Source organism: Heterodontus francisci, chromosome 15, assembly GCF_036365525.1.
Source record: "Heterodontus francisci isolate sHetFra1 chromosome 15, sHetFra1.hap1, whole genome shotgun sequence".
NCBI lineage: Eukaryota > Metazoa > Chordata > Chondrichthyes > Heterodontiformes > Heterodontidae > Heterodontus > Heterodontus francisci.
Genome location: NC_090385.1, coordinates 24,609,500 through 24,624,761, shown reverse-complemented (window position 1 = coordinate 24,624,761; position 15,262 = coordinate 24,609,500). Strand labels below are relative to the sequence as shown.

The 15,262-nt window shown below is 39.6% G+C and overlaps 1 protein-coding gene across 3 annotated transcripts in view; it reads right to left on the bottom strand.

Annotated features, from left to right (window-relative positions):
* Nucleotides 1-13,107: 13,107 nt before the first annotated feature.
* Nucleotides 13,108-15,262, bottom strand: part of LOC137377545 (sorting nexin-12) — a 49,213-nt gene continuing 47,058 nt past the window's right edge. For all 3 annotated transcript variants that reach the window (XM_068047257.1, XM_068047260.1, XM_068047258.1), the window contains exon 5: nt 13,108-14,497. In XM_068047257.1, the coding sequence (XP_067903358.1) occupies nt 14,468-14,497 (30 nt within the window). In that variant the 3' untranslated portion in view covers nt 13,108-14,467. The remainder of the gene's footprint in view (nt 14,498-15,262) is intronic.

Below are 15,262 nucleotides of genomic sequence, written 5' to 3'. Positions count from 1 at the left end.
TCCCTGCCAATACCATTCACTAAAACTTCAGCATTCAGTGCGCTCTCTGTTGGAAATGTTATACCTTTCCTCAGCAAAAGAATTTGGGTTGCTCCTGTATCCCCAAGTATAATGACAAGTTTGCCTGCCTCACTTAAGGGATAAGGAGTTACTTTTCCTTTTGACAAGAATTCCCTCTAACTTTCAGGTATCTTATTCTCAATCCTTACACTCATATTGGTTTTGGTATTTGGTTTTACAGCTGCTGTCAAAGCCACAGCCTGATTTCTGTACTCTCAGTCAGAGCCCCTTTCTTTGCATTAACTTTGTGTACCCCAACAAGTCCTATGGGTTTACCTTGCAATTTCCAGCATTCTGAACAAAGATGTCCCACCTTGTGACAATGATAACACTTCAGCTTACAGACCTCACTTCCACCCTCAGCACCTTCCTTTCTGGCCTGAGGCAGGGAAGCTGGGGCGTTCCCTGCTGTCCCTTCTTGTCGTTGGCTATTTGCCTTCCTTTCACTCTCCCATCCTTCGCAGGTTTGTGGGGGGTGATGGACAAAGGGTTTTGGCTTATACACAAGCTCAAAATCATCTGCTATTTCCGCTGCCTGTCTGACCGTTGAAACCTTTTGGTTCGCTACATGAGTTCTCACTACTGGAGGGAATGAATTTTTAAATTCTTCCAGGAGAATCAGTTCTCTAAGGTTCTCATACATGGCTTCCATCTTTAATGCCCATATCCAACGATCAAAATTAATTTGCTTTACCCTCTCAAATTCTATATAAGTCTGCCCAGCCAATCTCTGGGGGTTCCGAAACTTCAGTCGGTAAGCTTCAGGGATTAACTCATACGCAGTGAGAATAACCTTTTTTGCCCTCTCATAATCTGCAGAAGCCTCTTCAGAAAGCATGGCATAAAGCTCATGAGCTCTGCCCATCAATCTGCTTTGCATAAGCAGTGTCCAGCTTTCCTTTGGCCATTTCATGTGTTTGGCCATCTTTTCAAAAGAAATGAAAAATGCCTCTACACCTCTTTCCTCAAACTTAGGGAGAGCTTGTATAAATTTAAACAGCTTTTTGCCGTGTCCTGGGCTGGATTCAGAATCTTCCTGACCAGAATTTTCCCTGGAGTCAAGACCACCCCTTTGTCTTAGATCCATCTCTCTTAATTTGAATTCCCTTCCTTCTCTTTCTTTGTCTCTCTGAAATGCTGTCTTTTTCTCTTTCCGCTTTTTCAAATTCAAGATTTTTCATTGTCAATTCTTTTTCAGCCTCAAGTTTTTTCAATTCTTTTCCCTGTTCAAGTTTTTACATTTGTAACTGAATTCTAGCTAATTCAATTGCATCACCTTTCTTACTTTCTTATTCAATTTCAAATGTTGGGCTATTATGTCAATTATCTCTGCGTTTTTAGCTCTGGCTTTCAATTCTAACCCCATTGTACTGCCAATGCTATTAGCTTAACCTTAGTTAACCTTAGGATACATTCTCCTTCCCCAGAAAAGTTTCAGCAACTGCTAGAGACAGTCAGTGGCATAGACTTTACCCTTTCTTTGGCCTCCTTGTCTCGAGAAACAATGGGTAAGTGCCTGGAGGTGGTCAGTGGTTTGTGAAGCAGCGCCTTAAGTGGCTATAAAGGCCAATTCTAGAGTGACAGACTCTTCCACAGGTGCTGCAGATAAAATTGGTTGTGGGGGGTGTTACACAGTTGGCTCTCCCCTTGCGCATCTGTCTTTTTTCCTGCCAATTGCTAAGTCTCTTCAACTCGCCACGCTTTAGCCCAGCCTTTATGGTTGCCCGCCAGCTCTGGCGATCACTGACAACTGACTCCCACGACTTGTGATCAATGTCACAGGACTTCATGTCGTGTTTGCAGACGTCTTTAAAGCGGAGACATGGACAGCCGGTGGGTGTGATACCAGTGACGAGCTCGCTGTACAATGTGTCCTTGGGGATCCTGCCATTTTCCATGCGGCTCACATGGCCAAGCCATCTCATGCACCGCTGGCTCAGTAGGATGTATGTGCTGGGGATGTTGGCTGCCTCGAGGACTTCTGCGTTGGAGATACGGTCCGGCCACCTGATGCCAAGGATTCTCCGAAGGCAGTGAAGATGAAATGAATTGAGACGTCGCTCTTGGCTGACATACGTTGTCCAGGATTTACTGCCGTAGAGCAAGGTACTGAGGACACAGGTGTGATACACTTGGACTTTTGTGTTCCATGTCAGTGCGCCATTTTCCCACACCCTCTTGGCCAGTCTGGACATAGCAGTGGACACCTTTCCCATGCGCTTGTTGATTTCTGCATCGAGAGACAGGTTACTAGTGATCGTTGAACCTAGGTAGGTGAACTCATGAACCACTTCTAGAGCATGGTCGCCGATATTGATGGATGGAGCATTTCTGACGTCCTGTCCCATGATGTTCATTTTCTTGAGGCTGATGGTTAGGCCAAATTCGTCGCAGGCAGCTGCAATCCTGTCGATGAGTCTCTGCAGACACTCTTCTGTGTGGGATGTTAATGCAGCATCATCAGCAAAGAGGAGTTCCCTAATGAGGACCTTCCGTACTTTGCACTATTGCACAAGAAACCTAGTTCTTTTATTTTCCTCTTTCAATTAAAGGTTATGACGTTGGATTTAATCCAAACAAGAGCCCCCAATTAATACATTATGACCGAGGCAGGAGAAGTGCACTGTTAATTCAGTCCCACTTCTCCACAGGTTACAGCATATCAATAAATTTTCCCACTTACCGGAACAGCCAAATAGATACACTATTTGTCCCCAGAATAAAGCACTACAACCAGGTTTCTTTAATAAACAGCAAAATTATCTGTTTATTATAAAATTAAGTCTTAACCAATAATGAAGTAAATATATACACAAATCAAAATATTAAAGCCCAGTAAATTATATATATATATATACATACATACACACACACACATATCCTAGCCCTCATGCACATACATCCAAAAACCGGTTAACTGAGAAAAAAGGGATTTTGTTTACAGCTGTTTCAAAGGAATAAGAGGAATAAAAAAAATTAGACTGCGGTGATCTGGAATTAAGGTCTTTGGTTTGGCAAGGTGTCCCAAAGTCAAATAGGTGGATGGCACTCGCAGTCTTTCCAGGCGAGGTTGATGAACAGTCTGTGTTAGGTAGATGTTCAAAGACATTCAACTGTAGAAGGCTTCAAATCGGTCTTCCATCAGGGGTGTAGCAACAGGTGTCAATTCTCACATTCGATGCAAAAAGCACAGCTATAGTCCTTTTAAAGATGTAAGGTTTCTGCAAATTCAGGGTTTCTTCAAAAATGCAGGAGGCAACAGTACCACATCATACAAGCTTTTGCTTTTCAAGAGCAAAGATTCTTTATAGAGAGGTAATACTTTTCTGGTTCTTCTGATCTCCAGGCAGGTCCATCTCAAATTCCAATTGCCTGCTTTGGTCCAAACCCATTGGCTCTTAAAGTAAACAAAATGAAACTAAAATTTCCCAGATAAAAAGTCACATGCAAAGGCATAAATTCTCTCTTGTCATACAAAGGGTAGCTCTTAAGTCAACCCCCCTGCTGGTTTCCTTGAAATTACCTGCTTTCTAGTATTTGTTTACTGGTCAAAACCAGGAACCTCTTGTTGACCTTGCCTTTTTTTAAAAAAAAGCATCCATAAAGTTCAGCTATCTCCAGATGTTTCAATGTCCACTGAAATCCTTCTCCATTTTTCAAAAATATAGATTCTCAAGTTTTAGCAAAAAATATGGACTCTCCGTGACAAACTCTTGTCTTTTCCTTTTAAGGCTATCCTTAAAACATACTTTCTTTGACCAAGCTTTTTGTTATCTAACATCACCTTTTGTTTTTTTCCCCCTTGTGCCTCTGACTTGGGTTATTTTTGTATGTTAGGGTGCTAGATAAATACAAGTTGTTGTTGTCATAGATACAATGCATGTGTACATTCAGCCCTGATTTCTGGTAAGAGAATGGGAAATTGTGTCCTGGATTTTCCCCTTCAAGTATAGGATTCGTCACCCAAAAAATTCCTGGAGTCTAGCAAATCTTAGCAGAAGCTCATTTTAGTCATGCCTGTCCAATGATTTCTGCTGGAATTATGTGTCTGACAGATGAAAACAGGATTGAGTTTGGGTATGATGCTCTCTTGTGGTTGAGCATCCCACCAACACACACTCACTGTCCAAATGCTTGCATGGAAAAGCCTCTTGTCATTTTCTATCAATTTGGTGGAAATCAGTTTTTTTAATGCATTACACTCACTATGTTCAAATGCATCACATATATGTAATATACAGGGTAGGGATAATTTTCCAATCTCATCCTTCAGGCAGTGATCATTGCCCGACAGATAGGCAAGTCTGAAATTTGGGCGCACCCAGTACATGATTTTCTGATGATTGATGGGAACAGCTGTAAAATCACAGGCATTACAGGCCTGAATTATTGATAAATACTGCTAGTGGGCAAGACGCCATTGTGCACATAGTCAGCAAAGAGGAGTTCCCTAATGAGGACCTTCCGTACTTTGCACTATTGCGCAAGAAACCTAGTTCTTTTATTTTCCTCTTATCGTGAAAATAGGTTGCTCATTTATCTTCAATAAAGCTCCTGATGGCTCGTCTTCCAACTTTGAGTTCATGCTGTAGAATGGAACAGTCATTATAATATGCACCTGGTTATAAGGGGTACAATATAACCAGTTGCAGATTAGCGAATGTTACATAGTACAGCATAAAATGCATCAAAGTTAGAAGACAAGCTGTCAGGAACCTCGTGATGATAGTATCACATGTGGGGGCAATACTTTGGTGGCCTCAATTTTGGACCATGCCCACCCAGAGCTGTTTTTCCCTTCTGAATCCAAATTACTTCCAAGTGTTCTTCTGCTCCATCCCTGCAACTAATCTTCAAATTCATCACATCCACGCAATTTTGCATCAGATCATGTCCACTTAGCTTATTTTCCTTATTTCGTTGTTTGCTGACTTCTTCCAGCACCATCTCTTCCTCTTTGAAAACTGCTTTTATCTCTTCCTCAGAAAGCACATTTCATCCCTCCATTCCTTTCAACCTCCTTTTTATCTCCAAATTCCTGGTATGCCTTTTCCCTCATAACTATTGTCCATAATCAAAATCCTCCAGACCAGTAACTTCCCCTCAGTCACAGTCCTAACACAGCCATGGTCAAATTCACAAATAATGTCCTTTGAGCCATGTCTTATTTCCTGCAATCGGTATGCTGACTTCAACTATTCCGTTACAACAATTGTACTTGTATAACATCTTTCTTAGAAATATATTCCAAGCTGCTTCACAGAAGGAAAGAAGGCTAAGAGACAAGCCTAAAAAATAAATTATTTGGTCATTATCACATTGTTGTTTGTGGGAGCTTGCTGTGCACAAAGCAACTGCTGCATTTTCTACAACAGCACAACTATACTTCAAAAGTACTACTACATTAGCTGCAAAGTGCTTTGGGACACCCTGCAGTCATGAAAGGTTTATTATAAATGCAAGTTTTTCTTTGTAGGAATGTTGCAAAAGTGACAGGCAGCTTGATTGAAGAGATAGGTTTTAGTGTTTCTTTTTATACTTGAATTCTTTGCAGGCATTTTTAGAATTATAGAAAGTTTACAACACAGAAAGAGGCCACTTGGCCCATCATGTCTGTGCCAGCTGAAAAATGATCCACCCATCCTAATCCCATCTTCCAGCGTTTGGTCCATAGCCCTGCAGATTACGGCACTTGAGGTGCACAGCAAACACCTTTTGAATGAGTCGAAGGTTTCTGCCTCAATTACCCTTTCAGGCAGTGAGTTCCAGATCCCCACCACCCTCTGGGTGAAAAGATTTTCCTCATCTCCCCTCTAATCTTTCTACCAATTACTGTAAATCCATGCCCCCGAGTCACTGACCTCTCTGCTAAGGTAAATAGGCCCTTCACCTCCACTCTATCCAGGCCCCTCACAATTTTGTACATTCCTATCAGTCTGCCATGTGGGACCTCGTCAAAAGCTTTAATAAAATCCATGTAGACCACATCAACTGCATTACTCTCATCTATTTTCCTTGTTACATCTTCAAAAAAATTCGATCAGGTTGGTCAGAGAAGACCTTCCTTAACAAAACTATGCTGACTATCCTTGATTAATCTGGGCCTAAGTCAGTTTATCCTGTCTCTCAGAATAGATTCAAATAATTTGCCCACTACTGAGGTTAGACTGACTAGCCTGTAATTATTCAGTCTATCCCTACCTCCCTTTTTAAACAGAGGTACAATGTTAGCAGTCCTCCAATCCTCCAGCACCACACCTGTATCCAGTAAGAACTGGAAAATGATGGTCAGACCTTCCGCTATTTCCTCTCTTGCTTCTTTTAACAGCCTGGGCTGCATTTTTCATCTGGCCGTGGTGATTTATCAGCTTTCAAGGATGCTAATCCCATTAATACTTCCTCTCTCCTTATGTTTATCACATCCAATACTTCACATCCCTCTTCCTCAACTTCAATGTCTGCATCATCCCCTTCTTTTGTGAAGACAGATGCAAAGTATTCATGAAGAACATACACATAGGTTACCTTTTTGGTCTTTTATGGGCCCTACTCTTTCCTCAGTTATCCTCTTTCTCTTAATGTATTGATAAAACATCTTTGGGTTCACCTTGACTTTGCTTGCCAATATTCTTTCATGCACTCTTAGCTTTCCTAATTTTCTTTTTGATTTCATTCCTCCACTCCCTATACTCCTGTCAGCTTTCTGTAGTATTGAGTTCTGAATATCGGACGTAAGCCTTCCTTTTCTACCTTAGCTTATCCTGTAAGCTCCTGGACATCCATGGGGCTCTAGATTTGGCCATCCCACCCTTTTTCTTCGTGGGAACATGTTTACTCTGAACCACTTGAATCCCCCCTTTGAATGCCTCCCACTGCTATGACACAGATTTACCTTCAAGTAGCTGTTTCCAGTTCACGTTTGCTAAATCACTTCTCAGCTTAGTTAAATTGGCCTTGCCCCAATTGAGAACTCTAACTCCTGTTTTATCTCTGTCCTTTTCCATAATTATGTTAAAAATGACTGAATTATGATCACCACCAAAATGCTCTCCCATTGCCACTCCTTCCACCTGCCCATCTTCACTTCCTAAAACTAAGTCTTAAAACTTTGTCCTCTCTTGTTGGGCTTGCTACATACTAGCTAGAAACTACTTTGGGGTGGTGTCCCTTAGGTTCAGGTGAATCAGGGAAAGTTCAGGGCTCCTTTCTTCCGTTTCAATGATGGGGCTGTTGCCCTATCTGAGGCTTCCACAGCCTAATCAGATGGAAGAGAATCACTGATATCTTATGACTGCATTCCAAAGTGACAAATCTTGACTTCCTGTGCCATTTAAGAACTGCTTTCGTTCTGTCCGAGTTTGGGCAGTATCAGAACTCGCATTTTCACCTACGGAGAAAGTGTTTGTATTTATATGGCTCCTTTCACATCCAGAAAGCAGCTGAAAGAGCTTCACAGCCCACAAGATGTTCTTTTCTACCGTGGGATCTTTCTAGCTAGCCAAACTGGCAGTCAAGGCCTCGGTTTAATATTGCATCTGAAAGACAGCACCTCTCACGCCGTAACGCTTCTCCGTATTGCTCCAACTTTATTGGCTTCTTTGATTTAAAAGTTTTTGGACTCATACCACAAAGACCTAGTCGCTATACGCTAGCATTGAGGAGCTCAACCATATACGTAGCGGTCTCCTAGCTGATGGGTATGAAAGAACAGTTGAGACTTTAAAAGCTGCTTATTGAGTTTATTTATTTTTAGAGAAATTTTCCCATTCCCTTTCCAGTAGGTACCTTTTTTTTTTTGCTTTCACACTAGTTTTTATTTCACAGGTTCAGCATCCTTGACTACTTCTGTAGGCAAACTTACATTCCTCGTGCCCCAAACTATTTTCACATGCTCAACTATGCAAGTAACATGTCCAGGTATCAAATAGAGAACCTTGTTCAGTTTGTTTCAGCTTGCTACTTTATTTAAAAGAAAGTTGACAGCTATTTAAATTTAGCATCAGGTGATTGCCCTTGGTTTCAGTAGACCGTAGGATGATACTGGCATGACATAGGCTTTAATGCTAAATAATGAAAGAATAAATGAATAGCATCGACATGGATTTGAGCAGCTAAACTGAAGAGTCATAACTATTTGTTATTTTCCTTTTCTCCCTGTCCACTAAAGCTATCGAGCTCAACTATGATTTGCCCAAAGATTAGGTCAGACTCAATACTTGAAATTTGGCCCTGGTCATTTTTTTTTAAATATAAAAATTGTCTGCTAAATACAATACCAAAGAAACACATTTAAATAGAACAAAATGTTTGTATTTGAATTGAGCAGCTTAACCATTGTTCGATCAATGTTAATTAGAAAGACCAATCTCAAATCAGGGAACAGCTTTCGTACTGTTGAATCCATTTACATTTCAATCAAAAATATAATTCAATCATAGAGGTATAGTTTATAGAACTAAAATTTATTAGCAAGCAATACTTCATCTGGAAAAGATAAATCAGTCTTAGAGCAGTATTTATCTACCAGAACAATTCTTTATGAAGCTTTTTCAACTATGATGCAATGTACTCACTTTTTCCTGTGCAGTAAAAATAGGGGGTCAGTCAAGAGCAATTACTTATTAGTTTCTACAAACAGAACTGCTATAACCCATCTTCCTAGGCAAATGGGACAGCTCAGCTAGATTGAAAAGGTGATGCCAGGCTATACAACCTATTAGACCACAGCAGAATGGGGAAAAAATAAAACTCACCAATAGATTCAAGAGAAATAATTTGTTTTAGTATAAAGAAAAAAAACTAATAGAAAAAGTAAGATCTACCCAAGAACGTGACTATTCACAATTTCCAACCAAGCAGCAGAGGCTTAAAATGGTTAAAAAAAAAATGGAGGATGCCAACAGTACAATCACCAAATAAGTCCATCTGTCCAGTTTTCTAATACACAAAAACCTGCTAGAAAATTAGATGCAAGGCGCAACCATCAACACTGAAGGCAGTTTGAATTTGAAGAGCACAAGTTTGATTTTATGGTAGCTTACAACAACTAAATGCCTGTATCCTTCCTTCCCTCTTGCTCCAGTCACTCACTCAACTATACTTGCACTGACCCATGTCCAGTCACTCCCAAGGGCAAGCATCAATAGGCCAGACGATCACTCACCCAATTTCCCATCTAACTGTCCATAAGGAAAACATCAAGCAGATTGTCCTGAAATTTGCTAATATGTTTCTTTTATTTTGTAGTTATAGTAACCTTTACCTGCAAAGCAGGGAAGTTTATTTCAAGTACCAGTGGGTTATTGAGGCAGAGCGGACCTGAAAGCAAAAGTCAATTTAGTCACTTTAGTAAACTAAATTAAAACACATGCCAATGCTTGTAGGGAAATTTAATTGGTTGATAAGTACAAGAAAAAAACCCAATGAATTCTGCAAAGAGAGACAGCTTGGTTGATTCAGTACAAAGAATCTCTTATTTGTTCAATCAGGATGTGGGTGTGGCTAGCAAGGCCAGCATTTATTGCCACTCCTAATTGTCCAAGACAGTGGTGAGCTGCCTTCTTGAACCACTACAGTTGAGGTAGTGAAGATATTCCCACAGTGCTATTAGATAGGAATTTTAGGATTTTGAAATGGTACAGAATCAAAGACAGATTTATAAAAGTTTCATTTGTTGCCTATGATTGTTATTCCAAGAATGAGATTGTTAAGATAACAAAGATGGAGTTGTACCAGACTAAGGCAGTTATTTTTCTGTAAACTTGAGGGTAAAGTCAATTAAATTCTCTACATGTTAAATACAATTCCATACAATTATTAATGCAGAAGTGTGGATTGTCACATGGGAGGGAGTCAAGACATGTATAAAAATTGGCTGATTCAAAATAGTTAGATTTGTAATGAGCCAAGATAGAGTTCAGAACTGTAATAAAAAATGCAAATCCCCAATCATCGTTAAAGATAATACATGTAATCAAACTTAAGTGCAAGCTTACATACAATATGCTTAACAAATCTGAAATACACTATATTCAGTGTACAAGTACCAGACTCTAAAATCAACTTATACCCATCCTCTGTCCTCAAGAGGCTTAGAAAATCTATTAGGTAGAATCAACATGACTTTATGAAAAGGGAAATAGTGTTTGACAAATTGAATATTTGGAGCATGCAACTGGCAGGGTAGATAAAAGAGAATTAGTGGATGTTGTATATTTAGATTTCCAAAAGGCACTTGACAAGGTGCCACAGAAAAAGATTACACAAGGGCTCATGAGGTTTGGAGATGATATATTAGCATGGATAGAGGATTTGTTAACAGAGAAAGCAGACACAATAGGGATAAATATTTTCAATTTGGCAAGCTGCAACTAGTGGGGTGCTGCAAGGACCACTGCTGGGATCTTGGCTATTTACAATCTACATTAATACTGAATAATGTATCCAAGTTTGCAGACAATATAAAGCTAGATGAGGAAATAACCTGAGGATACAAAGGAATATAGCCAGGTTAAGTGAGTGAGCAATAAGGCAGAGTATTGTGGGGAAATTAGGTTATTTTAGTAGGAATAGTAGAAAATCATTTTTTTTTTTTTTAAATTGAGAAACTTAAATATTGGTGTTGAGATTTGGACGTCATTAAAAAAAAAAACTTAACATGCAGGTACAGCAATTAGGAGGGCAGATGGCATGTTTGCCTTATTGCAAGACGGTTGGAGCAAAGAGGAAGAAGTGTTGCTACAATTGTACAGTGCTTTGGTGAGACCACACCTGTGGTACTGTAGTTTTGGTCTCATCTAAGGAAGGATATACTTGCCTTGAAGGTGCTGCAGTGAAGGTTCACTAGATAGGACAGCCCTCATCCCATGAACCAATGAGGAGGTGGTGAGTAGAGTAGGTCGAAAGCATCTGGAGTTAAGAAATGAGAGGTGATCTCATTGAAATTTACAAGATTCTAAGAATGCTAGATAGGGTAGAAGAGGCGGTTTCCCTGAGCTGGAGAATCTAGAACTGGGTGGGGGGTGGGGGGTGGGGGGGGGGGGGGGGGGGGAAAAGAGAGGGGGAGAAAAGAGAAAAAAAACAGAAAAAGTAGTCTAAAACTAGGGGGAGGCAGAGTCTTAGGATAAAGGGGTTGATCATTTAAGACTCAGATGAGAAGTTCCTTCACTCCTTTGTTAGTTGTCAGAATCCTGTAGCCCAGCGGGCTGTGGATGCTCAGTTGTGTAGTATACTCAAGGCTGAGGGGCAAATTTGTGGATTCTAGGGGAATCAAGGCATATGGGGAACAGGCAGCAAAGTGGAATTGTGGTCAAGGATACACCATGATCTTAAATAGCAGAGCAGGCTCAAGAGCTGTTACCTACTCCTGCTATTTTTGTTCTAAATTTCCAGCAAAGATGCTTTGTTTTATTTCCAACATGAAATTTTAAGACTAGTCACTTCCCTTCATCTCATTTAGGGAGAGAAATTAGAATCTCAAGTAATTAGCATCGACTTTTCCCCAATTTGGGGTACAGGGAGATAATGGACTTAAAAATGGAACTATTTGGTACTTAATTTTAAAAATCCTGCTTTCTCCCAGGTTAATACTTTCTTTTTGAAACTGAACACAAAAGCTACAATATATTTGTAAATCAGATGTTATTCCCCCTCCCCACACTTCTACAGAAGGATAAAAAAGGACTGCTCTGTCACTTCCCCTTTCTACCACATACAAGCTGAGATAGATAGCAATGATTACTGTACAAGTAAAATCAGTCAAGAGTCAAATGGGTAGTGGTCAAGGGCCTTCTACTCCATTGCAGCAGCTCAGGACGCAAGCACTTCTAGATCTCCCAGGACCTGCAACAAATAGCAGGAGTTTCAATGCAGAACAAAGTAAATTTTATGTGGCAAAGGATGTGCATCACCAACATTGCTTGTACATGCCCTGGAGCATTTAGCAACCTTAGCACACCTGCAATAAAAACTTAATGCAGCCACATTAAGGACTTAAAATAAAAATGCATTACATTAAAAAGTCAGCAAGCATCTCCACCACGAGACTTTGAGAACATATTTCCAACATTTGCTTTTTTTTGCTCTATTCCCCAGATTGCATGTCACTGAACAGATTAGGATTGAATTCTTCATTTGCTAAAGCCAATCTACTTAATTGTAAATGCAAAATCTGACAATTCCAACAGATTAAGAAATCTGAAACAGAAAACGCTGGAAATATGCAGGTCAGACAGCATCTATGGAGAGAGGAAGAGTTAATGTTTCAGGTCGATGATCTTGCATCAGAACTGGATAAAGTTAGACATGCAATAGGTTGTAAGCAAGTTAAAGTGGGGGGGGGGGGGGGGTGCAGGTAAGGGTGGAAAAGGAAAGGGAAGGTCTGAGATAGGAAGACAGGAGGTTAAAATACAAAAAAGTTTGTGCTATAGGTTCTAAGAGCATGGTCATGGGACAAGTAAAAACAAAAGCTGTGTCAAGGACACATGAATGGCAGAACGAACAGCTGCTTCCAAAAGCAAGGGGGGGAAAAAAAGACTGAATAATGCAAAGAAAAGGCAACAAAATGGAGACAGATTATCGTCTGAAATTATTGAACTCAATGTTGAATCTGGAAGGTTAGAAAAGTGCGTAACTCACAGATGAGGTGCTGTGCCTCAAGCTTATGAGGAGCTTCATTGGAGCACTGCAGTAGGCCAAGGACAGAAAAGGTCAGCACGAGAGCAAGATGGAAAATTAAAATGACAGGCAGCCAGAAGCTCAGGGCTATGCTTGTGGACTGAAAGAGATTTGACCATTACCTGGAATCAATCAGTCCAACTAACTGCAATAATCATATGCATCATATCAGCCATATTAAAATACTTGTACTGCAGAGTCACTGTACTGTGTGGGGTGGGGGAAAAAAAAAAGAGGGGTTATAAAAAAAAGTGAAAACCTACAATGTAATGAATTCACAATGGCTATTGGCAATCCAACTACAGGATGACTCAAATTTTACTGTAATATACAAACATTGCATGCTGCATGAAAATAAAGACCAGCAGAAACTGTGGTTTTACAGTAGTTTAATATGAATGCAATAAGTGAACACATTATTTTGGACAGATTAGACATCACTTTGGATCAAGAGAAGGCTACTTAACATAGTAAGAGTTATCTTTTCCCAGTGACATACAAAAAGCACCTAAATTAAAACAAAACCAATGTAATAGTACAGCGAAAAATGAATATATGAGGAACTCTGCTTTGTGTGGAATGGCTCAGGAGGACACCATTACTATTGACAATATTGGCTGAATAAAAGATTTTTAAAAATTCAACTATCAGCTCCATGTGCCAGTATAGCCACATTAATACAGATTCATTTCTGGTTTCAGACAGAAAAGACAGATTGCATTTTGCAATGATCTTTGGCAAAGATAATCTTACAGCATCATCCCAACATAAGTTATTCTGAGAGAATGATAGTCTTTAAGTACAGACAGGAATGGATGTACCATTCCAGATGATGTTTCTCATATATACATTTAGTAAAGTATTCCAAAAACTATAAACTTTAATAGCCCCAATAACCAGCTAATGCATTTATTTCAATTGCAATTGTATTCACTTACAACTTGTGAATATCCAGCTATGATGTTCTATATACCCAATTCATTTGGTCCTGCACAATTAGTAGTAAACTCTAATGGGCCAAGGGATTCAGAGTGGATTGTGTTTTTTCTCCTTTCTGCCTCTCATCTTCATGACACTATGAAATTGGTGAGGTCCAAGCTGCTCAGGTCCCTTCATCTTGGGAATCTTTATTCACAAACTGTTTGGGACTACTGCCCCTCCCCCCAGCACCAAATTCCAATTTCCTTAGCAAAAATGTAAACTTCCTAGCTAGAAAAAGGTGCAGTAGTAACCCATTTGCAAGGGAACGAAAAACAGACTTCAAGCTAAAGTTCCAAGGAAGAATGAAGCAATTTCATGTATCTTCAATATTGTCTGAATATGCCAAGATGGAAACTCCAATTCAAAGAGTACATCTGCAACAACTGGCATGTCACAGATTCGCCTCTGTTGAGGTCTCGTTCTGAGGCCACCCGCCAATGCCCCAAAAAATAGGTAGAATCACATTTCTTAAACTTTTCCCCAGATAGTTTGTTCCCTACCCTAACTGCTGCTCAATTCTAAATGGACAAGAGTACAATATTAGTGCGACTAAGTGGTAGTGTCAACTGCAAAAAGTTATCCACATGCAAGAGTATCCAGTATAAGAGGAAAGTAAAACTAATTAGATCATAGGGAAGGAGAGTGCAAGACAGAGGGATAGAATGAAACAGACTAAAAATATAGTCATTTTCTTCAGGTTAATAGCCTTTCCATCCAAACAGCTGCAGGTGACTCAGATTTGCTTGCCCTACTAGTCTTTAGTAGTCCACTTACACAGAATCTGGATTAGGGAAAAACAAAAAAAATCACAAAATTGGTAGTTTAATAGAAGTAGACTATTGACTAAAGTAGACAGAACCTACCCTTCCCCTGCCCAAACCACACATACCACACAAAATTTAACTAGCTTTCTACATACCCAAATACATTCACTGCACGTGTACAATTACATTGTGGAACTAGTGAATTAAATGGGCCTATAGCTTGAGTTGCAGTGAATTGATTAGCTTCATTAAAACCAGATTAATAGACCATATCATTGTAATCTACCCAGAACACCATCACTTGAAGCTAAGAGAATCTGCAGCAGAGCAAAGAAAAAAGGTAGCTCAATCTTAAATAAAGCCAGGTGATCAAAAGGCAGCAGCTGGTAAGGTGTCTTTTAAAAAAATTATATACAGTCCTTTAGTATTAGAGCAGGTTTAGGCAATAATTGGACATGAATATTGCTTTAGCACTCCTCTACATCTGGTGCTAGTTGCAATTTTTTTTTCTAGAAAAAACTTTTGTCACTTCAAATTTAGTTAGTAGATTCCAAAACAAGTACACCCATTCAGTAATTAAATATAAAAAGTCAACAATCTGAGTACTCGAGTGATAAAACAATTTCCACAAAGACTCATTTCCAGTTGAACCAGCAGCATTTCACTTCCCTGGCTTCATTGCACACAGAGAAAGAGACAGGGAAATACAATATGGGAGTATGAACATGCAAGGAATTTAAGAAAATTTTAAAAGGAGACTAGAAACCAGAAATTAATCTGAT